Raw genomic sequence first — 25,374 nt, 5'->3', positions numbered from 1 at the left:
CCTGTAGCTAGTAAATTCATAGTAATGTGCAAGTGGTTACTAGTAAATAAAGAGACAACAAGAAGCTGGCTACACAATTAGCTTTAGTTCCATGTGGCGGTCAATTGATGGAGTTAGCAAATCCTTGATTTGTAGATTATTTGGTCAGATTGGAAACAGAATAAATATCTGAGTCGTACTCACCGAGAGGGCGGATACGTTTGCAGAAAACTTCCTCCTCCTTTAGCGTCATCGTCCTCTCTAAATGTGGCAAATGCTCCGCTGGCGGCTAGCTAGGTTATGCTAGTCCTTTACCATCTATGTGGTAGGTGTAAGCTAAGCAACTGCTAGTAAAAGTGGTGTAACCCGTATTTAGATTTTGATTTAGTAAAGACTTAGTGAGAGGTTGCGCGACCGACGCCTGGACTCCAGGGCCGGGTTCGCTCGTCTCTGAGTTTAAACTCCCATGATGCCTCTCTCTCCCTGAGCCATTAGAGTTTTAGGAATCAGTGTGAGCAGCCAAAGACGAGTCCATCCATCATGTCACCCACACGGACCCCAGTGGAGCCGACTTCCTGAACCTCACCGACCCCACGCCACAAATATAATTACACATTACACTCACTGTTGCCCTGATGCAGCCTCCTTGTGCTAAAGTGACCCAAAGGATATCCTCATTTCTCAGAACAGCAGGGTCCACAGCGTGTTCACAGGTTGCACCGGCAAGGACGGATGAAGGACACGCGTGAATACCTGAAATGTGTTCCGAACAATGAACAATGCAATTAAGAGATCGTGTTTAACTGTGCAGCTAATCCCCTAAACCACTTTTTTAGTTAGGTGTAAGTGGGTGTTTGTAAATCCTCACAGTTTAGTGTACAGTATTGAAATGATCGGTGTATCTACCGCCTCTTTGTTCGAACATCAGCTGTTGCAATGAAACCTTGTCCTTCTTAGTCCACTCCTGCATCACTGGTCAAGCTTTGGTCAGTCTCCTGTCTCATCAATAAAAGAGTTACCTTTAGCAAACAAGGTTTAGTTAGCGTTTGAACTCATGCTGCATTGGATGAACTCAGGTACCGTTTCACCACAGGTCATATACTGAACATTCATTTGAATAGATTGTAAAGCATCTAGTGAGTAAACTAGTCCATTTCCAGTCTATTATTTGGAAACACAGGAAGTCAGACCCCTTCATTTGTTGTTATGTTGCAGTTGTATAAACATAATACATGTCTATTTTATGACAGTTTGCTTTTTGAATGCAATGAGATAACACACTGTTTATAGTCAGAATGTAACATGCATGTTTACATGTTTATATTTACATTTTTAGCTCCGTAACTGCAGAGATTGATATGAGGAAGGATATAATGTCTCCACTGCTCTCACCTGTTGAACATGTTTCTATTAATTATTTAATTGAACACAGGTACTTTTCCTCAGAACCTGTGTAGTTTTTGCCATAATGAAAATCCTTGTCTATACAAATTGTTGAAAAGGACAATATGCATAAAGTTAATTGATTGATTGATTGTGAAAGCAAACCTTATAGGGATTCATTTAAACATTGATTATTTAGATACTCTTTTCTCTTAAATAGTCTATTCTGGTTTTTTTCCAGCTACTTTAAATTGCTTCAAATATATGTATCTGTGTGTGTACAGTTAATATATATATATATACATATGTATATATATATATATATATATATATATATATACAGGGCTGCACCTGCAAAACAAAACATGCTTTATTTTCATTCCAACAATGTGGTTTTATTGAAAAAAAACCAATGGATTGTTGAAATAAATGTATAAAAATCTGACAACATGTCAAATATAAACGTTAGCTCATTTACAGTCAACTCATGTCTCTCATTACAATTGTGTATGAGTGTGTATGTGGAGGCTTTAGATAAGTTTCCATGTTGAAGTTTTTCTTTTCTGTCTCTGAGCAAAGCTGGTTAAACTTCAGATGAGCATAAGCTTTAATATATTTATATTTTAATATATTAAAAACTTTTATTTGTATAGCACTTTAATGTACCAACGTAGTAGAAAGGAGCAAAATAAAGGTAAAACAGTAAAATAGTAAAACTGCACAATAATAATACAAATTAATAAATAAAAGAGCAAAAGCAATAAATATGTAATTAAAAGAAGGCCTCTAGGAAGCAACGTAAAATTCAAACCTCATTTTGCTGAGATCTACAGGGAGGGAGTCCCACAACTGAGGGGCTTGGACCCAAAAATGAGCAAACGTCAGGGTAATTTCAAATATCCACAGTTCCGTCTGACTCAACAAGAATCTAAGCGTTTGTCACATTAAGAACTTTGGGTCTTAAAGGAATAGTTCCAGTAGAAAGCAGTAGACCAGCAACTCCTGTGCCTTTGGTTTTATGTGGGTGAACATTTTAAAGAGTGACACAAACTTCAGTTGCCTTACAGCGGAATAAAGCAGCAAAGTTACTCTACACTGAAGCTGGAAATGTTTCTTTTAAGTGGATAAAATCTGTTTTTCCTCTGGTTTGCTGTGCACAATGAGCTGTAATGAACGTAAATGCATTACCTACAAGGCCTGCATCAGATTTCAGTCTGTGTGATTATAGCAAACGTGTTAGATTGTTATAAATCACACTGTGCAACATGGATCAAATAGACTTGGCTGAGCCATAAAATGCATGCTGTAGCAAACCAGGAGAAACAGCCAAGCTGTGCGACTCTCTGGACTCAGGTAGGGGAGGTTGTACTTGGAGTATTTACTCAATCCTCTCCAATTAGTCTTTTCCAGACTGTGTCATCATCCTGACATTCTGCCTCACAACATCTATCCACGACCTTCAACTTTTTATGAAACCAGTCGGTTGTTTCGCGCCAAAATGGCGTTACCTTGGTTGTGCGACATCATCATTGGAGCCACTGGACACACCTGCAGCCCATCAATTAAACAGCAAGGAGAGAAGACAGCCAGAGGTAACAAACATACTCAACACCTAAAGGCAACTGGTTTATCTGTCCCTCTCCCTTGCTGAGTTAAACAAAGGTGGTCACGAGTGTTCACTGTTCTCTTTGACCCGATGACTGAAAGCCTGGACCAGGAACTGGAAGCCTGTGACTCTGGGAAGTGAACTTTCCCCACAGAAACTTCTTAAAAACATTTGATTGTGGAAGTTGACACTGTCTCAGACATTGAGACTCACCTCCGTTGCCCCTGAGTTGCCACAACACAGACTGCAATGCCGACACCTACTGAATCGTGAGCTACATTGTAAGTCATCGTCTACGTCTGCAGCTGCAACATCATTAACCTGCACCAGCGGTGAACAGCAGGACACGATGAATCTCACTCTGGCAATTGTTCTATGAATGTGTGCATATGTGTTTGACTGTGTTTGTGCTGCTTCATGTGACATTTGTGAGCTCAACCTCAGGCAGACGACGATGTTTAAGGAGATTTATTGCGAGATCAAACTTTTACATCCAATGCTGGACGACGGTGGTGGAGAGGGTTTGATTGTTCTTGATCCAGAGCAGACAGACGCCGGGGAGGGACGCTGATGATACGGATGATAGAGAGAAGAGTCGGTAGATATACTGCAGGTGGTGAGTAGGCAGCTGTGCAGGTCAATGAAGAGGTGGCCCCACCCTCATCAAGGAAGGAAGGAAACAAGGAGAGCAGGGAGAGGAGGCAGCACCATGACAGTCAACAGTCCTTGAACCTCTCGCAGTATGACAACGTCACTGGAACAGTCCAGAGGAAAGTCTGGTTCTGGTTCGGCGTTTTCGGTCAGTCGATGGCTACTTTGAAACAACTTTGAAAGACAACATGCACTGCACAAACTTTCTCCTCCTCCAAGTAACAAGAAGCCACTGAAATGATTGACTATTTTGAAAATAAAGCTAGAGAAGTGGCTTCGCTGTGACGTCAGCAGACGCAGGTAAAACCAGTTCATTATGAATAAGTGTTGCTAGTGTCTGAGTCGGCGTCCCAGGGAACAGTTGAAATAGTTGTGTCATTTTGCCATTATTTAATAACTATTTTATTAAAAATAATCTTAAACGTTATATGAGGTCTCATGTTCTGTAATGTCACACGGATGTGAGACTCATCTGTTATTTCTGTTTGTTATTGACAGTTACGAGTGTTTGCGTGACGTTGTCGAGGCTGAGGTCGATACCAGGAACAAGCGTGACTGAAAACCCGTACTCTGAGGTCAGCTGATCAGCTGCTACTGCAGATACCGCAAGCTCAGAGGGGACAGCATGTTAGACACGCCCCTTCACTTTTAAAACACATCTTAAAACCCATTTTTACTCTTTGGCTTTCGACCCAGTATGAGACGTTGGTTTTGATCTTTTTTTATAGTTGTATTGTATGATTTGGTCATTTGTGTTGTGTTTATACTTTCTACAGTATTGTGTAGTTTTATTGTTTGTTGTTAGGTTCATGATGTCGTTTGTATACTTTATTTATCTCTGATGTACAGCACTTGTTTCAGCTGTTGTTGATTTTTAAAGTGCTTGATAAAGAAAGTTGGATTGTATTGGAACTCTCCCTTTAACCTCAGCTCAGAGTGTCATAATGCACACTCAGCACATGTGTGTATGACTGTGATTTAGTCACAGTCATACACACATGCAGACATGAGGAGGGACGGGGGACGACACACCCACTGTCTTTAAATGCCCCTGTAAATAAGGGTATTGACTCTCAGTGAAGGCATTACCTGGTCCCATCTGCTCGAAAGCTGCTTTTCTTTGTGCAAACAAGAGCAATTCATTTGAATAATTCTCACTATACCTGTCTCATCCGCTTGTTTCCCCATCTGAGAAGCAATCACCCGTTGTCTGCTTGTAATTTATCTGCTGTGCTTTTTACAGCAGCGCTGCATTAGAACACGAAACATTACGTTTAATAGGGAAAAATAGGCCTTTTAATGGAGAAAGACATCTGCTTTTACGAGGTAGCTCCTCAAGCCCTATGTGTATCCGAGACACTAAAAGGAAGATGGATTATTATTTTTCACTGCTACTTAGTCGTTATCCGGTTTACCTCTGTGAAATGATTCTTTTAAAAGCTTTTGAACATTCAAGTGCAGCCTTTTCCACTGAATTAAAGACGACGCACCAGACTCTGTCTTTACTGAACTGTAGCTTCCGGAACAACTTGATTATCAGCTCGAGAGCTCACAGTGCTGCGTGTGAGCGGCAATTATTTCCAAACGTCGACTGTCGGCGAAGAAAAGGCGACATTATCTCCTGAATGGTTACATTCCTACACAAGTCACGTGTGTTCTTAACGTGTTTTAGCAGGAAAAGCACATGTGTTACTGATCACATGAACAACAGCAGACACTTTGTCACACAGACAAACAAATTTAACATCGCAAACATAAATACGGGACATGGTCACGTGACAACGTCAGAGGAAGAGATAAATAATGTAACACATTAAACTAGAAAGATGTATAATTTCTCTACCATTCCAGTTATTTATAGATTATTTTTGCATCATAAATATGTTCTGTTTTGTTTTTTGTGAATGGCACATTGTTACATAAGAAATAAGCACTTTTATTTTGAAATTCTGTGAAACTATGACACAGTTGAACATTAAAGCTATGTCAAAACAAATATGTGCACAGAATCTACATAAGAAATACGTTATCTATCGAGAGTAAGTGTAAAAAAATAATTCCTTCTATGTCGCCTCCACAGTTCAGTGATAACAAAAAGTCACTTAACGTCATTAGCAAGTTATTGAACAACACGATGATCTGCACTAATCCACAACACAAGCAATAAATGTGCATGAAGCAATTTAACATTTAACATGAAAAGTCTCTGTTTACTGGTAGATTCCAGTTGTATTTAATAATCAGATTAAAACAATAATGTTATTGTTTTAATCATATGTGGGGCGTACATGATGTCTGCCCACTGAGAAGTGGAGGAAGTAAAATAGAAAATGAATGGATGATTCATGCAAAACCACAAACCTACAGGTATAACGATGCTGGGAGACTCTTACCAAGATGATGCAGTTTCACTGAAATGTTTTCGCCTGCATGAGTCAACAGAGTGTTGCATCAGCTAATGACATCATTTTGCTCCTGTCCAGTGTTCACATTCATCACTACCGGTTCTGGAGACTTTGCCTATAATTATACTTTTATAGTTAGAATTATAAAACCATTTGTATCAGATTTGCTACACATGTTTCTGAGAGCTAGACCTTATCAACCTTTAAAACCTGTTGTAAATGATCTGATACCTGTATTCTGCCCCCTAGTGGATTATCACTCCACTGCAGGCAGTGGAAGTTTGTTTTTCTGGCCTTTTCAAATTGGCTCTTGACATTAAATCATCAATCACACACTTAAGGCTCATTTTCAAGAGGTTACAGTAAGAATAACATGTATATTGTTACTCATTTCTCAAACAATGCATAATCACATTAAAAATATTCATTATATAACAATAAAGTCGTGTTAAAAATGTGTGTCAAATTTGAAGGATTGAAAATTCATGTCATATTTTGTAACATGACTGTCTTCAACAATACCATCACACATTATTTTGATGATTTCATTAAAATAATTATTGACTGAAATACCATTTTAAAATACAGTTTGGGTATTTTCACTAACAATTGCTCAGAATCGCTAAGCGATTTGTTTTACATGTGTGTTTTTAGATTAGAAGAAGAGAGAAAAAGAAAGTATATTGAAACACTGTGACGAGTGTAAGGTGCATCTTTGCCTGAACAAGGACAGAAAGTGTTCTTGTGCCTGTAACACAAAATGAAATAAAAACACTGTAAAAGTTTTTATGTAAAAAACAAAACAAAGAGAAAAACAGCCTCAAGTGTTCTATATCTTGATAATGTTTTTTTAAAACAAAATTAAAATGAACATTGCTGTGAGCAAAACGATGCTAAAAACACCCAACGTGTCAAATGACATACAAAAAATATCTCATAAACAAAATGATATGGCAAAACCTATACTAAAAAACCTATAATAATGAGCCAGAATGATCCTGGGAATGACCTTTATGTGTCTTTAGTCCTCGTTAGCCCTCTTATTGTTGATTTGTATAGTATGGACTGCACTTTGGTTCACACTGTGGTTTAAAAATAAAACTGGATTGGTTTGGATCAGATGAGAAGGTACTTGTAATGTTCTTTAAAAGACGCTTTACAGTGTTAAAAACCACAACACAAAGCATTGATTTAACATACAGTATATACAGAGGGCATTATAGAGTCTTATATCCTTTTTTTAGGCAATCAACAACTATATAAACACACCTGGGCAAAAAGTACTCAAACTGTGTGAAATTGGATTGAAATTGTGAAATTTGAAAATACGTCACAGTTCAAAGTTCACTTGGCTCGTTTTTATGAACAAAAAGCAAAGAAATTTTGTAACTTCTACACAATTATTGCTACTTTATATCGTGACTGAAGTAAGAAGACGAGGCAAAAGCCTGAACATGTGACCTATAAACACACACCACCATGGGTGCACCTGCGGCACAGATCCATGCCACGTGAGCACTGAGGGTTAAAAGAAATGCATTATTCACATGTTTGAAGAGGTTAGAATTTGATGACTTCTGAGTAAAAGTGGACGGAGCTGAGGAAGAGGAAGAGGAAGAGGAGGACAGCTGTGGAGAAAGCTCTGTTGCCCCCATGGTCCTGTGTGCTGGAGATAAGAGGCTGGAGACTGTGAGGAGGAGGAGGAGGAGGAGGAGGAGGAGGAGTGGAAGAAGTTAGTGAGATTATGTTAAAATAGATGTGCTGGTTGAGTGAAGGGAGGACGGGGCAGTGATGTGGACTCTGGGGCAGGTGGGCAGCATTCTGGATGGATAATGTTAGTTGACTGTGGATGAAATGAATGTGTGAATCAGGATTTCAGCAGTAAATACTAAATAATATGCACAGTTTTTCCAGTAAATACGATACAGTATGTATGTTTTCTACTACATGTATCTATTTTACAAGATAATAGACACATTTCCACTCCTATCACAGTGACATCGGTGTCATTTCAGGGTTAAAAATGTGTCTTGATTTATTAGAAAACTGGTGGAAAATAAAGCGTCTGTGTACAAATGTCTTCACTCAAAGTTTTTAAGCAAAAGAAACAGACAAATGTACAATAATCAGCCTTTTTGTTGAAACTGTTGTTGTCAGTGGCAGAGAGTCAGCACCACCCTGTGGTCATTTTGTGAAACTACATTTAGACTCAAAAGTGTTCAAACTTGTGATGAACTACAGTTTAATTGTTTGAATTCTAATGTTACTTTGTGTTGAAATAATTACATTTTAATTAGTATTTTCTTCATTTTAGTAGTTTAAAATTGACTCATTTATACACAATGCAGCACTCAGTAACACATTTTAATCCGTAGCTCAATGATATGCGGTATTCTTTCATTCATTCATTTATAGTTTTATGTGTCACTTGATTATATGTCTGTGGGTTTTACAGCGGGAACAAGATAAGGCTGTAAACACATGTAAAACTAAGCAATAGTTCAGAACACACAAACCTAACACTGATCTCACACACACACACACACACGTGAAGAATGTGAGTCCAGGTGCGACCAAAGACTGGTACAACCTGACTGTCACAAACCTGGAAACCTGGAAAGAAGACAGACGAGAGGTCAGAGACAAGAAATGACGTCAAACTGGTCTCTAGTTATAATGAAAACAGCGTGACTTCCTCTTCCTTTACACACAGTGAGGTGAAAGAATAGAGACACAATATAATACTAAATGTATATATGTGTATATACATGTATATACATGTGTATATGAGCTTGTTAGGTGTTTTAATTACAGCTGTTCCACATCAAAACAAGCACTTTTACTTTGAAATTCAGTTGACCTTTATTGCAGCATCATTTTAAGGTCATGTTGACCACTCACTACTGAACAGTCGTCTTTTTTCCACCACTTTTTTCTCTAGTCCGGCCCCATCTTGACCAGACTAGACCCTCATTGGTGCCCGGGTCATTTAGGTTTGACACCCCTGGTTTAGTGGGTAGAAGTGAGGGGTTCCTGGGTGATTTTCTCTTGGATGTTGTTTCTATTTGTGGGGAAGTCCTCCTACAGCATTTATAGCTGATCTAAATCTGTGTCAGAAGTAGCTGGGAGGTATACCTGGGGCTGCAGAACTAAAGACGGGGTGGAGGAAGAGAAGGAGGGTTTTGTTTCCTGTGGAGGGCAGTATTGCACTTTTCAGTGCACAGCACGCCAGCAATTATTCAACAAAGAAGGATCTGAACCTAATGAAGAAAGAGAAGGAGAGGGCAAACCACCCTCAGCACATGAACTCATCACATTATTTCTGTTAAACCGGTGGTAACACTTTATATTACCATAACATGGTAATGTTATGGTAGTTATTTTGTAATAGGGCATTAGTAGAGCGGTAATACCTTTATCTTTTTACTATTACTATATTGTACTGTAATTTTAAGTGTTATCAAACCCAGCATTTCTTCACTCATGTGTAACTCATTTGTTTTCTTATGTTTTTCTTGGACTTGTATTATTCAGTGTATAAGGCATATTTGCAGTGGTGGTACATAATTGTTGTGCGTCTGTAGTTCCTTTATAGGTAACTTTGGGTAAATTTTACTCCACTACATACAGTATATTGGCAAATATAAGTACTTTGTACGACACAATATTTCTACAATGCAGTGTGTAACAATTACCATGTTTTCAGTACAGTAGGTATATTAATTATCACTGCTTAGATACACTCTGTAGTGAGATATACTGTGTATATATATATATATACACAGTATATATATATATATATACACACATATATATAGACACACATATGTACACAGTACATTTATTTGTTCTTTTATTTCACTTAAATGTTTGAGTATTACCTTTATCGCTGCATATTTATATACTGTACCCATTCAGTACACACACTTCACAGCTGCAGTAACAAACATAACCCCATGAGCAGGATAATACTTTAATTGTGTTATGAATAAATGTATGATCATATATAAACACTGGCATGGTTACAATATACAAATAACAAGGCAATCATGAGAATATGACATCATCCAGATATCGTAATAAGACTAATGTCGATATGTCTGATTGGCTTGTTCATTTCCATCAAAATCATGGCAGTTAAAACGTGTTATTTTGGGACTTTGAATTGTGAAATCCTTTGTTTTACCAGTGTAACACAAACTTATTTAGCAAGGCAGCAGTAAAGCAGCAGTACCATTTTTCTTCAATGGACTTTGGTGAAAGAGAGTGAGCGGTTCACTTTTCCAGCAAGAAAACGATGTCTAACCGTGAGATAAAGCAGCAAACATTTCCCCAAGATAGCAAACACTTACGCAGGTGTAGATTTTGTTAAAGGAGCCTTTTCGATAAGTAGCCAACATTGTTTTCCTGCAGGTTCTAGATACAGAGGGAGCTGTACAATCAGTTGTATGCAAGACCCTGACTTAGCTAACTGTGTAGCAATATTTCAAAAATAATGATAAAACATGTTGATAGGATACTGAATACTACAAAACAACTAACACAACAACATAAATAGTCATGGCTGTCGTGTCTGTAAACATTCAGTACCAAAAAACAAGTCACAGGCTAACAGGCTCGTCTGCTATTAGCACGTTACTAACAAGCTAGTAACTAGCTAGTAACTAGCTAGTAACTAGTAGTTGTAACATCGACATGCTCACGTTAATATGCAACATTCAGCCTCACAAGACGTCAGTAAACAAAAGATATCATTTCAATATGTGAAATACGGTTAGCGTTGTTGTTGTTGTTGTTGTTGTTGGGCCTTTGCTAAGCTGCTCTCTCTGTTGCATTTGAGGATGTGATGAAAACACTGGAGCCTCGTTTATCGTGTTCATGTCACAAGCTCATTTTAAAACACTTCAACTATTCACATTCACGTTCCGTTAGCGCTCGTTTAAAGGCTCAAAATTCAGGTTGTCCTGTTAGCGCCTAGAAGAAATCCATGGTGCCAGTTCACAACAGTGAGCAACAAGCTACACGGCAGTTTTAATAAATGGGTCAAAACATCCGACTAAATAAATGTTTTATCATCTTTTTATCCACAACTTATTTGAATAAAGCTTTATTTACAAACAGGGCTAGAATTATGTACTACAGCCTTTAGAGTCAAGTTGGTTTTTTTGAGTTGGTCAACAACTAGTGGCACTTAATTGCATATTGGACGGATGGAACTACATGTATTTACTTTACTTTGGATTATGAAAGTTATGACAACCCTTAAAGTTGCAGTAATCTTTATTTCATACATCACATCATGATATGGCTGCCAATAGTGAACAAATAAAAAGAATTATCAATGACTCTTTGTTGACCTTGAAGAGTCAGTGTTGCTTTCAGTAAAGGTAAGCTGCTGGTTACCCCACAGTTAACTACCCATCTGCCTCCAATCAGCAAAGTCGTTGACCGGCTCGGGGGTAAAACGGTGAGTGAAAACCACAACGAAAAAGGCAAAATAAACGTTTATGATCCACTTTAAAAACGACAGTTAAAATAACTTGTTGATAAGATAAAAATGTGCACTGCCATGAGACAAATGATTTATGATTTACTGCAGCTTAAAAGTTTCTTTATAAATGTTCAAAACAACAAAACGGGGTTTGTAAAAACGTGGACTCATAGTTACGCTCCAGTTATTTGTGTGCATCAACCTGCAGAGCTCCATGTTCTTTTTGTGATGTCGTCTGAAGACATGAGCTTCAGGACAAACTGTTGGATCGTGTGATGGACTGTGGAGTGAAGCAGAGATTTGAGTCTCCCATTGAGAAAATGGGAGGTGACGACATTCTTTCCATGAGACAGTCTGGTGTTAGCCAGGCTACGGGATTAAAGTTGACTACTAAAGCCAAAGACAGTTGCCTATAGACCTCGTTCAGACCTGGTATAAAACATCTGTCCTAAGGAATCCTATCACAAATCGACAGCACTAAATACGACATATTCACACATGTATCCTGGATAGATTTGACCTTTGACCACCTGAGATGACATCACACTTCACTTTGTGCAGTATATGCTACATCCTTCCTATTTACTGTGACAAAATAAATCAATCTCATCCATACAGCCCCCAGATGAGGCTTTAATGGTACGACTCATACCAAATATTAGTGTATGGCATTGTTTTTTTGAGGGGGATGGGCAGTGCATTTCACAATAAAAGTACGGGAACATTTCTCAGATCCTGACAGTAAAGCTCACGTAGCTGGTGGAAACAATGTGCGCTATGCTGAGCGCAAGAAGAACTGGTTGGTCGAGATGGACAGATTTGCAGCTTTTCATCTGTTCTGACAGAGGCCTCTTCCATTTTGAGAGCCAACGTTACAAGTTAGGCTCAACGTGCATGTGGCCTCGTCTCAAAGTGCATTCGGTTATCACACAAAGCAAAGCCAGGAGTGTTGCTGTAGGAAAAGCCAGTCAGTTATTGTCACAGTATTCTACCACATGGATTTTAAATTACCTTTCAGTGTCTTACTTCATTAAATACGTCACTTTAAGTCCTTTCTTTTTATTGAGTGTCTTAGTATCGGCTGGCATCGTCATACGAGTTCACATCCAGGTCAAAGAAGTCCTCCAGCTTCCACTGCAGGGTCTCAAACGTGGGTCGTTCATGTTCGTCCTTCTTCCAGCAATCCATCATGATGTCATACATGACTTGGGGGCAATTTGGGGGGCGTGGCATCCTGTGTCCCAGGGGAACCTTCTGGACTACCTGGAAGTTGGACATGCCTGGAAGAGTCCCAGAGAGACATGGTTACAAATCGAGCAGGATCAGATTTCTTCACTTAAATTAAAGTTTTCTGATGTCGACTGAACCCCGAATAACAGTCACGTTGTTTAAATCTGTTCAGTTAATTCATTCTAAGTGTTTAAATGGGGAATTCCAAGATTTGTGTTCAACCTAGGCCTCGTGTTTCTAAATATGTGTGTGTACAAGAAGACTACTCACAAAAACGATGACGTGTTACCTTTTGTTCACTAAAAGTGTCTTGGTTTATTTCCACATTACCAAAGCACTTGTGTCTTTCAACTCTCTTGAGACTTGACAGTTGTTGCAGAAAGAGGACGTAGCAAACCAAGTGAGGGAGAGTTGTTGAGGATTCATTTACTCTATTGTTTAGGCTGAATATGTACATGCATTTTCAGACTCTCCCCGGGAATCAACCCAGTGGGACTGAGTGCGCACAAATGTCCATAGAAGCCGTTTGGACACTGCCTTCAGTTAATGGCATCTAGAGAACGTCTGTGTCCCTCTGTGTTCTCGGCATTAACAGCTGGTCCTGTGATAGGTTAGTGACCTGTCCAGGGTGAACCCTGCCTCTCACCCAATGTCAGCTGGAATTGGCTACAGCTCCTCCTACAACCCTTCAAAGGATAAGCGGGATAATGGACATTATGGACAATGGAAGAATGGAAGGTGATAGTCTTTACCTGGATAAGGCATCTGGCCAAAGGTCATGATCTCGTACAGCAAAACCCCAAAGGACCAAACATCAGATTTTATGCTGAACTTGTTGTCGTGGATGGCCTCTGGAGCGGTCCATTTCACAGGGAACTTTGTGCCCTGTTTGGCTTCGTACACACTCTCGTTCTAACACACACACACACACACACACACACACACACACACACACAATTCAGTTTTAGTGTCCAGATCCACATCTCCACAGTGGGTTGAAGAGGAACATTGGAAATGCCTGGCTCATAACTAGCTTGAAATCATAGAGCTTCAAATCAAGAGAATAAAGAACAAAGTCAAACTCACAATGAAGACCCTGGCGAGACCAAAGTCGGCGATCTTGCAGATGTTGTTTTCGCCCACCAGGACATTTCTGGCTGCCAGGTCTCTGTGGATGTAGTTCTGTTCCTCCAGAAAGGCCATGCCCGATGCCACCTGTGCTGCCATCTCTATCTGGTCACAGAGCCGGAGAGTAGAACCCTTATCTTCTGAAATCAAGGCAGAAACGGCGCATATTAATTAATACCATAAAATCTTTACTGATTCCCACAAGGGAAATGAAAGAGTAACACTCACAAAAACAGAATTATTATTTTGGCTACTCCGTCTATAGCCCTTCCTGACCCAACCTTCCCATTTCATCTGGGTTTTGCACCAGCACTAGGAGTATACTGGATGTGACCCCTCCCCTCCCCCCCATGGCTGGGGTAAATTTAGAGTCTCCAATTAGCAATGAGCAATTTGTATATGTGATGATTTGTATTTGTCACTCAATCAAAGAGGGCTTCGTGCTCTGTGTTATTGTGAGGTTTAAAGAAGCCTACACAAAGTTGAGACTGTGCCAGGAAGTGACAGAGAACTTGAAATGACACAGCCAAATGGAATGCAGCCGTCATTGTTATTGATTGATACATCTGCGGGGAAAACAGCCTATGGGATTAGACTGCAACAGGTTCAACAATCCAGGATTAGCTAATGGCAAAGGTATTTCAACACTGATGAGAGCTGGTAGACTGTAAATACTTTCCTCCAAAAGGTTTAAAGTAATCTTTATTTGGGGGTTTGGTTTTTACGAGACGCAGACACAGAGTCGCTGTTTTACACAGAAGCAGCATGAATGAGGCAGGAAGTGATTACACACGGTAAAAGTCATTTTTGAAGTTTAGGTGTCTGTTATCTGTATCTTGGCAGCACATTTGACGAATGGGGGGGGTTGTAAATTCACTCCCCTGCACCAAAGTCCATTGACTCTCATCTCACAGGACATGAGCTGCTTGTTTACTGTTACTGGGTCAATCTGATTTAAGTATTTTGAAAACTGAAGACACTAAATAACATGTTTTTGGCATTTTTGAAAGAAGAAACCAGAAAATAAAAATAGGTTGACAAATGACTTAGTAATCGATTAATTATCTAAATGAATCTATTTATCATTGCAGCCCTAAACTGTAGCAGGAAATGTACAAAAACACCATCATTACAGCAACAAAGGAGAATTTGGCAGCATGTTGTTAATAAAAAAAAGTACATTCCTGTACATTTGGATGAGGATTCAGACGAGTAGAACACAAGTTTCTCCTCATTGTGATTTCAACATGTCCTCATGCCAAGAGAAGATAACACGCGAGGAACATTAGTGCACGTCTTTATCTGTTTTACATCAGCACTCACTAAAATCATGGTTTGCCCATTAAATCAGTTTGCACACGGGAGTTTTGATTCTGATGTCTGTCGTCGTCGACCAGCGGCTCCCTCATCCACCACAAGTTAGCGTTTCTCAGTTTCTCAGGCAGTGAAGACTGTTTTCAAAGCGCTGCAGCAGCAGAATCACTGGACTCTGACCCCATCGTAAAGTAGCAGGCGCTTCTAATCGCACGTGTGGACGAAAACAAAGCACTCTCTTACTCTGAAGGTACTCCTGCAGGCTGCCGTTCTTCATCAGCTCTGTGATGATGTAAATGGGCTCCTCTATGGTGCACACGGCGTACAGCTGGATGAGCTTCTGGTGCCGCAGCCTCTTCATGATCTGAGCCTCTCGGAGGAAATCCTCGGCATCCATCGTACCTGGCAAAAGTGTTCATTGATGGTTATTTGTAATGTTTTGGAAGATAAGCATTAACTCTGGGGATCTGTACATCGTGTGGTGTAGTGTTCACACGCTAGGATGGATGAGTGAACAGGCCTAACAGGCTCAGGGGTCAAAGGGCTCAGAGGGCCCTGAAGCCCAAGCCAAATAACACTGGTTATGTTATGCTATTCATATTAATAGTTCCCCTCAATCATATACTATGGTTTACATCTGGAAGAGGTGCCTCAGCCAAGTCACACTGGTTGTTAAGTCATATCTTTATATGTCCCCTTAGGCTAAGTTATCTCTTAATGGATTTAAAAGGCTTCAAATAAGGACAGACAACCTGACAAAAAGGGGGGGGGGGTGGCTCAGTGGGCAAGACCGGTACCCTGTGTGCGAAAGACATCATGGTCACAGTGGTCGCAAGTTTGACTCCACCCCTGGCTGATTGTACTCCATTCCATCTTAAATCATGTAACATGTAATTTAAAAGGTTTCCTTCCCATCAACAACGGGTGTGTTCAGTATTATGTTCTGGGTGTGTTCATTTGAGCACATTGTAAATATTACCAAGTGTGTTTCCTCAACTGAGATTCCTCAAGGCTCTGTAGCAGATTTGGCCCCGGGTCGACCCGGGTCAAGAAAACCAAGGAAACCCAAACTGTGAAAAGGAACCACTTCCCTACATCATTATAATATGGTTACAGTTGGATGTACAGTTGGATGTACTGCAAACTACACCCCTCAGCATGCAACAGAGGTTATGCTGGACAATTAAAAAGACGTTTATTTCACATATACCAGGTTTGAGGGTCTTCACGGCCACTGCTGTGGTTTGGTTCCAAATGCCTTCATACACTTCACCAAACTGACCGGCTCCCAGTTTCCTCAGCAGCTTGATGGAGTTACGGTCAATCTCCCACTGGTCCACTGTGTTGTAGGAAAGACCATGAGTCTGTGGAGCCTCCATCTACAAGGACAAAAAGCACCATTCTTTACACTTCCCAAAAACCCCCAGGGTTTGTTTAGTTCATGTCAGGGTCGACAGCGTTTGTACCACATCTTTACCTTTTTGCATGGTTCAACCAGACGCACACAAAGGCCATCAGCTTGTCTGGAGTAATATTCCACCAACTCCTTCAGAGTTTGAAACGACCTTGTCCTTGACACAAAGTACTGACCATTGTCCTGTTTTCTTATCTTGTAATGCTTCACCTTCCCACTGTCCAGCACTGAAAGACAATCCAACATCCAGGGTTATACAAACCACAGAGTTACCCAACTGCCCTAAAGCAATGTAGACCTCCATGTCTTTTTCCCCAATGAAGACAACGCCGTGTGAGAGAGTGAACCACCACCACCTCCACTACACATTGATACAAGCTAGCAGTATTATTATTATTATTATTATTATTATTATTAATACTGACTGGATTTTGCCAGCATTTCATCACATTTTTTTATGAGCACACTATAATCATGTCCTTCATCGGGTGATGAGAATGCAAAAACTTAACAACAAGTGGGTGTTTCCCAGTTTTGCATGTAATGTCCAATTTAAAAAAACAAATAAAAACCTGTCCAAGTGGACATTTAAGTGATCGGTGCAGCCTACTTTTACACGCCTGGACATGTAGATTATCCTCGTATGCTGAACAAAAGGAGGATTCAAAAGCAGTGCCTCTGTGACGACAGTAGAAGAAAATAAGAACTTAGTCAGTAACCAGTAAGTAAGACAGGTGTGGTTATCATAATACACAGCACATAATTGTGTAATTCTACTGGTGTTGGAACCAACTAGAGATGGATAAAAAAAATCATGACAAAAAATGAAACAAATGTGATAAAAAGCACCCATGAAAAATATAAATATGGTGAATGTTCATTATAAGGATTATCATGAATGAGTTCACCAACATACAGTCCTCTCTTTCCAGGCATTTCAGGACCTTATGATTTATAATTCTTACTTATGATCTACTTACTTATGATTCTCTGTGATATATATATATATATATATATATATATACACATATATACACATATACACACACACTATCTGTGATTTCTGAGTAATGGAAAGTGATTTTAGAGCAATGACAAGATTTGCCAATCCCAGCTGCCATAGGGCAAAAGGCGGAGTACACCCTGGACCGGTTGCTGGTCCGTTTTCTTCCCCAATGTCGATCTGATCCATGCACAAAAAAATCCCAACAAAAAAACAGCGAATTACCGCAGACTTATCGACTGTGAAATGAAGTGGACTGTCAGTGATGCATGAGAATGCTTGGAAAGAATTCAGCTGTAGTGGAAAGAACAAGGCCAGTGGAAAGACAGATTAGCACACGGAGAGATAAAGTTATCATGATGCTTTTATGGGAGCGGAGACCTCTATATTATTTAACTTGATGACCTTCAGACCATCAATCATCTGAGTGAATCGAGGGAACAAATGAATCACTGAGCGCTGCTCGGGCATGAAATGTGCTTCGCTTTGTGACAGGAGGAGCAAACAGACAAGAGGACAATGCTACGCTAGTGGCGTGAAATCATGCGAGAAAGTTACTGACAAGACATTAACATGCTATCATTTATCACAGAGATTTGTTCAGAACATTATCACATCAGGATCCTTAGTCACTCCAGGTTAATCATTATTGCGCGACATAAAATTAATGTTGTGGAAAATCAGCTAACAGAAGCTAGAAGCTAACACTCGATCACATTGATGTAGCCATTATTAAAATATTGACAGAACACAGAACGTTTCAATGTGCGTTTTACATACTGGCAACTAAAATGTTTACATTTTCATCCACTGGATCCAGAAGAGGTTTTGGATCAGTATAGAACCCACTGACTGTATAGCTGTTAAGATGTCACCTATGTGACCTCTGTAATGTGGATCAGATTCAGATTAACATTTGTCTGATGGTAGAGAAGTAGAAGGTCTGAACACATAGAACTTTTTGTTAAAATACGATCAGTTTTGACAGAGATATTACTTTAGTTTTGCACTTTTGCCCATTGTCAGTGATCTTGTGAACACTTGATCATCAGTGGGTCGATTCTTAACATTAAAATTGAATGGGAACATGCTTGGGTGATCACTTACCCATCACAAAAAATTCAACATTGATACGTCAAAAACTGTGGCGGCTAAGAGCAGAACAGACTTAAAGATAAGAAACCCATGACGATGGAAACACAACCTCCTTGGTGGAGGTTATACTTCCTCCAACATTACATATTAGCAACAATAATAGTCATTCAGACATTAACATCGATCCTGAAGTTTATTACACACGCACATTGATTGTTGTGAATTTCTCTTTTCTGAACAATCGGGAAAAATCATCAACATTTGACTTGAGTGACTTGAAAATACTATCTAGCTCACCAACATACAGTCCTAGTGATTGCCACAAGGGGCAGCCTTCATTGTTCCAGTCAGTTCAGGACCTCACGACTAGTATGATAATCAGGTGTGGTGTGTAACATGGTTTATTGATAGAAACTCAACTACCCAGAAATACATTGCTTAATTGTATAATAGTTTCATAGTAAAGTCTTAGAATAAGCCTTTTATTTGTGTTTAGGAGAGCGCCTTGTTTTACACATGTGTTTTGGTCCAGACAATCCTGACAAGAAATGTTAATATTATCCCATGTCAAGTCCTGAATGAGCCAGTCAGTGGACGACACAAAGTTCACGTGTGAACATACCCAAAATGTGTCAGATCTGATCCATCAAACCACATGTAGACGTGGTCTGGGACGCCAAGGCTAGCCACTGTACCGCCATGTCAGCCGGTCTGGGATGCTCATGGCCAAATTCTTTCACATGTGTGAAAGCACATCGGTCTTCTCAGCCACTGTACGCTAGAGTTTTTACAATTCCCAGCACGACGTGCAGATTTATGTGCAGCAGCCGCCACAATATTAACACTGATGAAGGAAAATCTTATTCCATGGTAAAGATACACATGAAGTGCAATGACTCACTTACATGAGCAAACGCACACATCACTGACTGGTTCAAAACGCACAATGTCTTCTTCACAAACAGCCTAAGGTAAGAAACCATGATTGGTCACAGGAGATGATTGTCCACTCGTGAGAGGAGGGAACTAGCCCAGAGCAAAGTCTGAATTATAAAGTTATAGCAGTGATTTAGCACTGCCAGTTAAACAGGAATAGTTACATAATACTCAGCTAGTAGCTTAGCATCTCCATAGAGTCTGTCCACTTCCTGGTAATGAGGCACGGGATTACTTAGAAGGCTGGTGAGGAGTCAACAATAATATTTAATCCATTAGAAAAATAATCAACCGTTTTGATACTGGACTAAGATTAAGACCTTAGCTTCCTCTGGTGGAAATACTGTTCTGTTTATATCCCATATGTATATACCAGGGTATGTGTTCAGAGTGGAGCTGACACAGATTTCTATCAATATCTCTTGCATTTCTAATGCAAACACTGCACACATTGGTGCAGTGTTACAGTAGCTTAGCTCACCTGAGAGGGAGAGCTCTCCTTTTTCAGTCTCGCTGTTTCTGACGAGGAAGGCACCGTGCCGGTTTCCTCCAGCAACCAACATCTTCTCTGCGTCTATCCTCTTGGTGTTGGGGAAATACCAGCTAAACGGGAGAATTTAGGCAAAGAAACACAGCTGGTCAAGCACATTTCAGTCATTTCTTTAGTATAAACACTGATGAAAGCAACACATTTGAGGGAGAGGTAAAGATTCACTGTACTAGCAGCACAATCTAAACCACTTAATCCAATAAAGCAACCTAAAACTTACCAATATGTTTCATTTATAGAGTAAAAGAAAGAATGTAGTGATGATGTAATTGACTACCAAATGAATTACCAATGATTTTAATTATATTCTGGTTTCTTTGCTCCTCTCTTTTGTAGACATAACATTTGAGCACATCGCAATTCTGAGTTTTCAAAACCCAGAAGTCAAATAAAGCATAATGCTGACGAGGATTCTTTGTGTATCTTTTGCTTATAGAATTCGCCATCGATGTTCAAAAACTCACATAAACACAATAGTGAAATCACACTGTTGCTCTAATCAGCTCGGTATCATTTTCCAATACTATCGTATCTCCTCAACGTTGCACATCACTGTCGTGACGTCTTTTTATACACAGTCACTAAATACAAATATTATATTATAATATAAATATTGACATTTTAGAAATGTTCTTGCATTGGTCTTTCTGAGCTGCCCTGTGATTGGTCAACACATCACATGACGGACCGGAGGATGTACAAAGATCTGTGTGTTTATGACATGAGGAGATTATTATTATTATTATTATTATTATTATTATTATTATTATTGTGTTTCCCCCGGCTCTACTCGCCTCGGCACAGCACGGTTAAGTAGTGTTTCCACTAGCATTGTAGCAGGTAAGTTCCTGCTCTGGGTACTAAAGGTACCGATTGTTCAGTGCTGTCACAGGAAGAGACGTCCGACACAGAAATCAAGCGCAGGCTTTTAGCAGAGTGTTTGAAAATAATAAGAAACTAGAGGCATATTTAGTGACCGCACTGCTGATCGCGATTGCGACCGGTGTCACAAACACTGTATTTCAGTCTGTGCTCCGGTCACGGAAGTATCGAACAAATATTTTTAATTCACTCGTTTGAGTGTCGCGTGTAAAACAAAGTCACAGCAGTTTCATGCAGCCGTGCAGTGATGACTCCGCCCACGTTGAGTAGGTACTATTTTGTAGTGGAAAACCATCCGAAACTGTGCCGAGACGAGTCGAGGCGAGCTGGGACCGTAGTGGAAAAGAGCCATAAATGTATGTAAATACTGAAATTGTAATAAACTGAATTTCTTTCAAATCTGTGTCAACACACTTTCTGATTGGTTGACATGAGGAAAAAAAGTGGGAAAATCTCAAAATGTAAAAAGGTTTAATTACATTTTCTTAGTGGCTGGGCTTTCTTCATTCCGTCTCCGTGATTGCACACATTGTAACGCAGGGGTGTCAAACATACGGACCGTGGGCCAGAACTGGCCCGCCAGATGAATTTGTTATAATTTCAACATTATGATTAGAGTTTAATCTAAATGTAAAACTACTAGATTTCTGTGACTAAGTGTTTTGTGCCTTTGTGGATACACTGGTAAACTTTCGCTTAATAGTGTTGACGTTGCAATTATTTTTCTCAAGAAATTCCAGGTTGTTCATAATAGGTTTTGTAAAAAAGATGCTTCATTAAATGTAAAACACTTGGAGAGCTTGTTGTTTATAGCTTGTTATTCTATTATTCAAATTGCATTGTATGTGACAGCTGAACTAAAATGAGTTTGACACCCCTGTTGTAATGTACACTTACATTATTTATGTATATTTAAAAATGGGGGGACACAGGAGCTGCTGTGTGCTTTGGTCAGTTTGTGTCATTGAAGTAAATCTGAATGATTTACACTTAGTGATGGAGGCAGCAGTGGATCATCACCTCCGTGTGACATGATGCAAACAATGTTGATTTCTCAGTGGACACTGATGTGAGAGAGTACGTTGTTTTCAAAGGTAAAGTTTCCAATTGGAAAAGTCTGTCAAACAGTGAAATATAGTGAAAAAACAAGACACTATAGTCGCTGCTGTCTTTTGTTAATGTTATGTCATGTCCATGTGTGACTTGGTGAAACTCTGACAACAATGAATCGGGATGAATCTAGGTTATAAAAACACTAATCCCTGTTTGCAGACGCAGGAAAAACCAGAATGCAGCTGAGCAGAAACAGGTTTGACGGAGATGCCGATCGGTGCAACAATGCACCACTGAAACAAGGTGGACTTTTAACATGACGTTACATTTTCCACACAGATCAGCACGATACTGTAATGAACAGGCGAAAACATCATCACCTGCAAAAGCAAAGAGTAAACCGTCCAGGTTCAGTGCAACAAATGAATATGACAAAGCTCTCTTTTTGTCTTTTAAACTGAGTGCAGCCAAAAATGTACTTTGTTGAAGTATTAGTGCCAAAGAGTCAGTCATTAGATTTAATTACAGCAGTTCAAAGGAAGATTCATTCCGGTGCTTTCTGGGAATTATTAACCTGGAATGTCAGACTTCCTGGTCACAGAGAATGATTAACTCTGAAGACTGTGTGAGAGTGCGAGAGAAGACGTCCATCCATCTCTCTCTATACACACACACACACACACACACACACACACTATGTATGTATACATAGACAATTGTGTGAGTCTTGTCTATACATTTACTATTGTGCTACATTTTCATATCTTTACATTGCGTATACATACAGAGATTCATGTTGACAGTTGTACATTTAAAACACATACGCTCATTTATAGCCTGTGTTAATAAAGACACTTTACACACACACACACACAAACAAACATAGGAGTGATGTGTGTGTTGATTTTTTCTTGTATATAAACACATTTGTATGTGTATACTGAGTTAGTTCATTCCTGAAAATGTGAGATTTTCCTGCAGCTTTTTAACACATAGCTATATGTGGACTATATTTATTTCATTTAAATACTTTCACACACATCGAAACTACACGTTATATATAAAATAAAACTTCATTTTGGACAAAGACTTGAGTAAATGTATATTCACTTATTACACTAATGCATAGCCAATCTTAATAAAGAAAGAATTTAACCTTTTCAGAGTCAAACTTTATTTGACATGATTTTCCAGACAATGACTGGGATTTAAAAGACTCACGGTTCTGATTCCAGACTCTCCACAGGAGCCACATAGTTGGCGGGGATGTATCCCTGCCTGGGGGAGGACAGGCCGGTGATGGCTTTGGCGAACCACCAGTCCCCTGCACTTTTGTCCAGAGCTTGGAGGATGTCCCCGGCATGGAAGCTCAGGTCCTCCTCAGTGCGGGCGGAGTAATCATACAGCGCGATGTAACGCTCTCCAGACAGCGACAGTCTTCTGTCGTTGCTGTTGCTGCTGCTGCTGCTGAGAACTCTGCTGTCAAATCCCGGCTCTGATAACGCGCCGTTTTCAATCACAACATCCACTTTGTCCTCGGGCCTGTTGCTCTCACCTGCGGCCGGACCCGGCTTCTTAAAACAGGCCAGGAAACTCTCCCAGCACGCCGAGACACTCGCCTGGATGTCCGCGCATCGGTCGCTCTTACTCATTGTGACAATGTACGGTTGAACGCTCTAACCCTCGCTCGTCATAATAAATCCTCCATTCGTGCTGTTCTTGTTGTGTCTCAATAATCCCAGAGTCTCGCAGTAAAGACGTCTACTACGTCTACTACGTCTACTTCGTCTACTTCTACTACTTCTACTACTACAAGTACTTCTTCTGACACAGGTAGGACAACTAATAAAGGGAAGTTCATGGTTCAATCAGCTGCACCTGCTGAGGAATGGGGAGTGGCCCCGCGGTCCTCACACAGGAGATGACGCCGTGTGCCCTCTGCTGGCCATTATCGTGCACTGCAGCTGTCTTTTGCATGACTGTTCCGAGTCGCTGGCATCCAGCTGCAGCCCCGGAGAACAACACCCTGGCGTGACGGAAGTACTGTGATGTGACGGAAGTGATTTTCAACTCAAAGAAGAACAAGAAGGAAGAGGAAAAAAAAGAGAAGGAAGCAAAACATAAACCAATTCATATACAATAGTAAATATAAGCCCTAGCGTACAACACTCATGACGCACAACCTGCGACCTTTAAAAGCGTTTAATTACAATAAATTATATATTTTTTTTACAATTTTAAGCTATACAGAACCTTCAGCATCTTAAAAAATGTTTACTGAAATAATTTTACAATAAAGCTTTTATTTTTGTATTGTTTAAATGGTAATTACTGTTGTAAGTTTATTTGTCTAAATAAAGTTAAAAGAAAAAACTAGAATTCTGAGGTCACTTCTGTCACGCCAGGGTGTTGTTGTCACGCCAGGGTGTTGTTCTCCTGGGCTGCAGCTGGACACTATTGGACTCTACACAGGTAAGTACGGTGGCCAAGAAGTGCAAATCACAACGACATTAAGAAATCACAGTGACATTAAATACAATATCTGCACTCATACATGTGTTTAATTAAATGTTGTGTAAATGTATAATTGTGTGGGTTTTTTATTACTATACTATTACTATAGTAATATATATTAAGAACTCTCTCTCTCTCTCTCTCTATCTATCTATCTATATATATATATATATATATATATATATATATATATATATATATATATATATATATATATATATATATATTAGGGATGCATATAGGTATTAGCTTTAAAATCTATTCTCAGTTATAGGCAAAGCTCCCCCGAAATGACTAATGAGTGAAACAGTAGGTTAAAAAGTCTGCTACCTCCTTGACTTCTAAACTCACAAGATCATTTATATCTACAAGGTTATATTAACATACCAGGCAAATGCTCGGGGGCCCTGAACATTTTCAACATTACATTTTCAATAACTTTGATGAAAGCCACACGTTTAGGTCCACTGTTCATCGACAGTGTGACGACCCACCCAAGAATAGTTTTTCATTTATGTCTGTGTGCGTGACAGAGAATATTTGATTATTTGATTTTTGCAAGTGTGTATATTTTTAGTGATTCATTAAAAATTTACAATTATGTTTGAGGTGTCACATGGTGGTGTAGTGGTTAGCACTCATGCCTTTGCCTTTGGCTCCCCATCCGTTTCCACAATGACTTCAAAATCCTTCTTTTAACATTCAAAGCTCCTCCATATCTGACCTCGCCCTGACCTGCT

General features: G+C 39.6%; 1 protein-coding gene across 2 annotated transcripts; it reads right to left on the bottom strand.

Moving 5' to 3' along the window:
- Window positions 1-9,978: 9,978 nt before the first annotated feature.
- Window positions 9,979-23,950, bottom strand: frk (fyn-related Src family tyrosine kinase). 2 transcript variants are annotated; one of them, XM_044049691.1, is made up of 8 exons: window positions 23,342-23,950; window positions 20,117-20,238; window positions 16,665-16,828; window positions 16,398-16,566; window positions 15,431-15,589; window positions 13,832-14,010; window positions 13,498-13,657; window positions 9,979-12,795 (listed from the first exon to the last, which is right to left on the bottom strand). In XM_044049691.1, exons 1-8 carry the CDS (start codon window positions 23,770-23,772, stop codon window positions 12,587-12,589), a joined length of 1,593 nt encoding a protein of 530 aa, XP_043905626.1. In that variant the 5' UTR covers window positions 23,773-23,950; the 3' UTR covers window positions 9,979-12,586. The 2 variants fall into 2 exon arrangements, with proteins under 2 accessions (XP_043905626.1, XP_043905625.1); XM_044049690.1 differs by having other exon boundaries at window positions 13,832-14,013; window positions 23,342-23,949.
- Window positions 23,951-25,374: the final 1,424 nt, after the last annotated feature.

The sequence above is a fragment of the Solea senegalensis genome, linkage group LG17 (genome assembly GCF_019176455.1).
Source record: "Solea senegalensis isolate Sse05_10M linkage group LG17, IFAPA_SoseM_1, whole genome shotgun sequence".
In the NCBI taxonomy this organism is placed as follows: Eukaryota; Metazoa; Chordata; class Actinopteri; order Pleuronectiformes; family Soleidae; genus Solea; species Solea senegalensis.
The sequence above is the reverse complement of the archived record's forward strand: the minus strand, read 5'-3'. Positions and strand labels throughout refer to the sequence as shown.

What these genes read in the sequence shown, in the direction of transcription:
- frk (XM_044049690.1), bottom strand. Translation starts at nt 23,772, where the DNA reads ATGAGTAAGAGCGACCGATGCGCGGACATCCAGGCGAGTGTCTCGGCG. An exon ending in GAGAGTCTGGAATCAGAACC is followed by an intron (nt 20,239 to 23,341) that starts GTGAGTCTTTTA and finishes TCTCCCGTTTAG; the next exon opens with CTGGTATTTCCCCAACACCA. An exon ending in GTCTCGCCAGGGTCTTCATT is followed by an intron (nt 13,658 to 13,831) that starts GTGAGTTTGACT and finishes TGTGTGTGTTAG; the next exon opens with AACGAGAGTGTGTACGAAGC.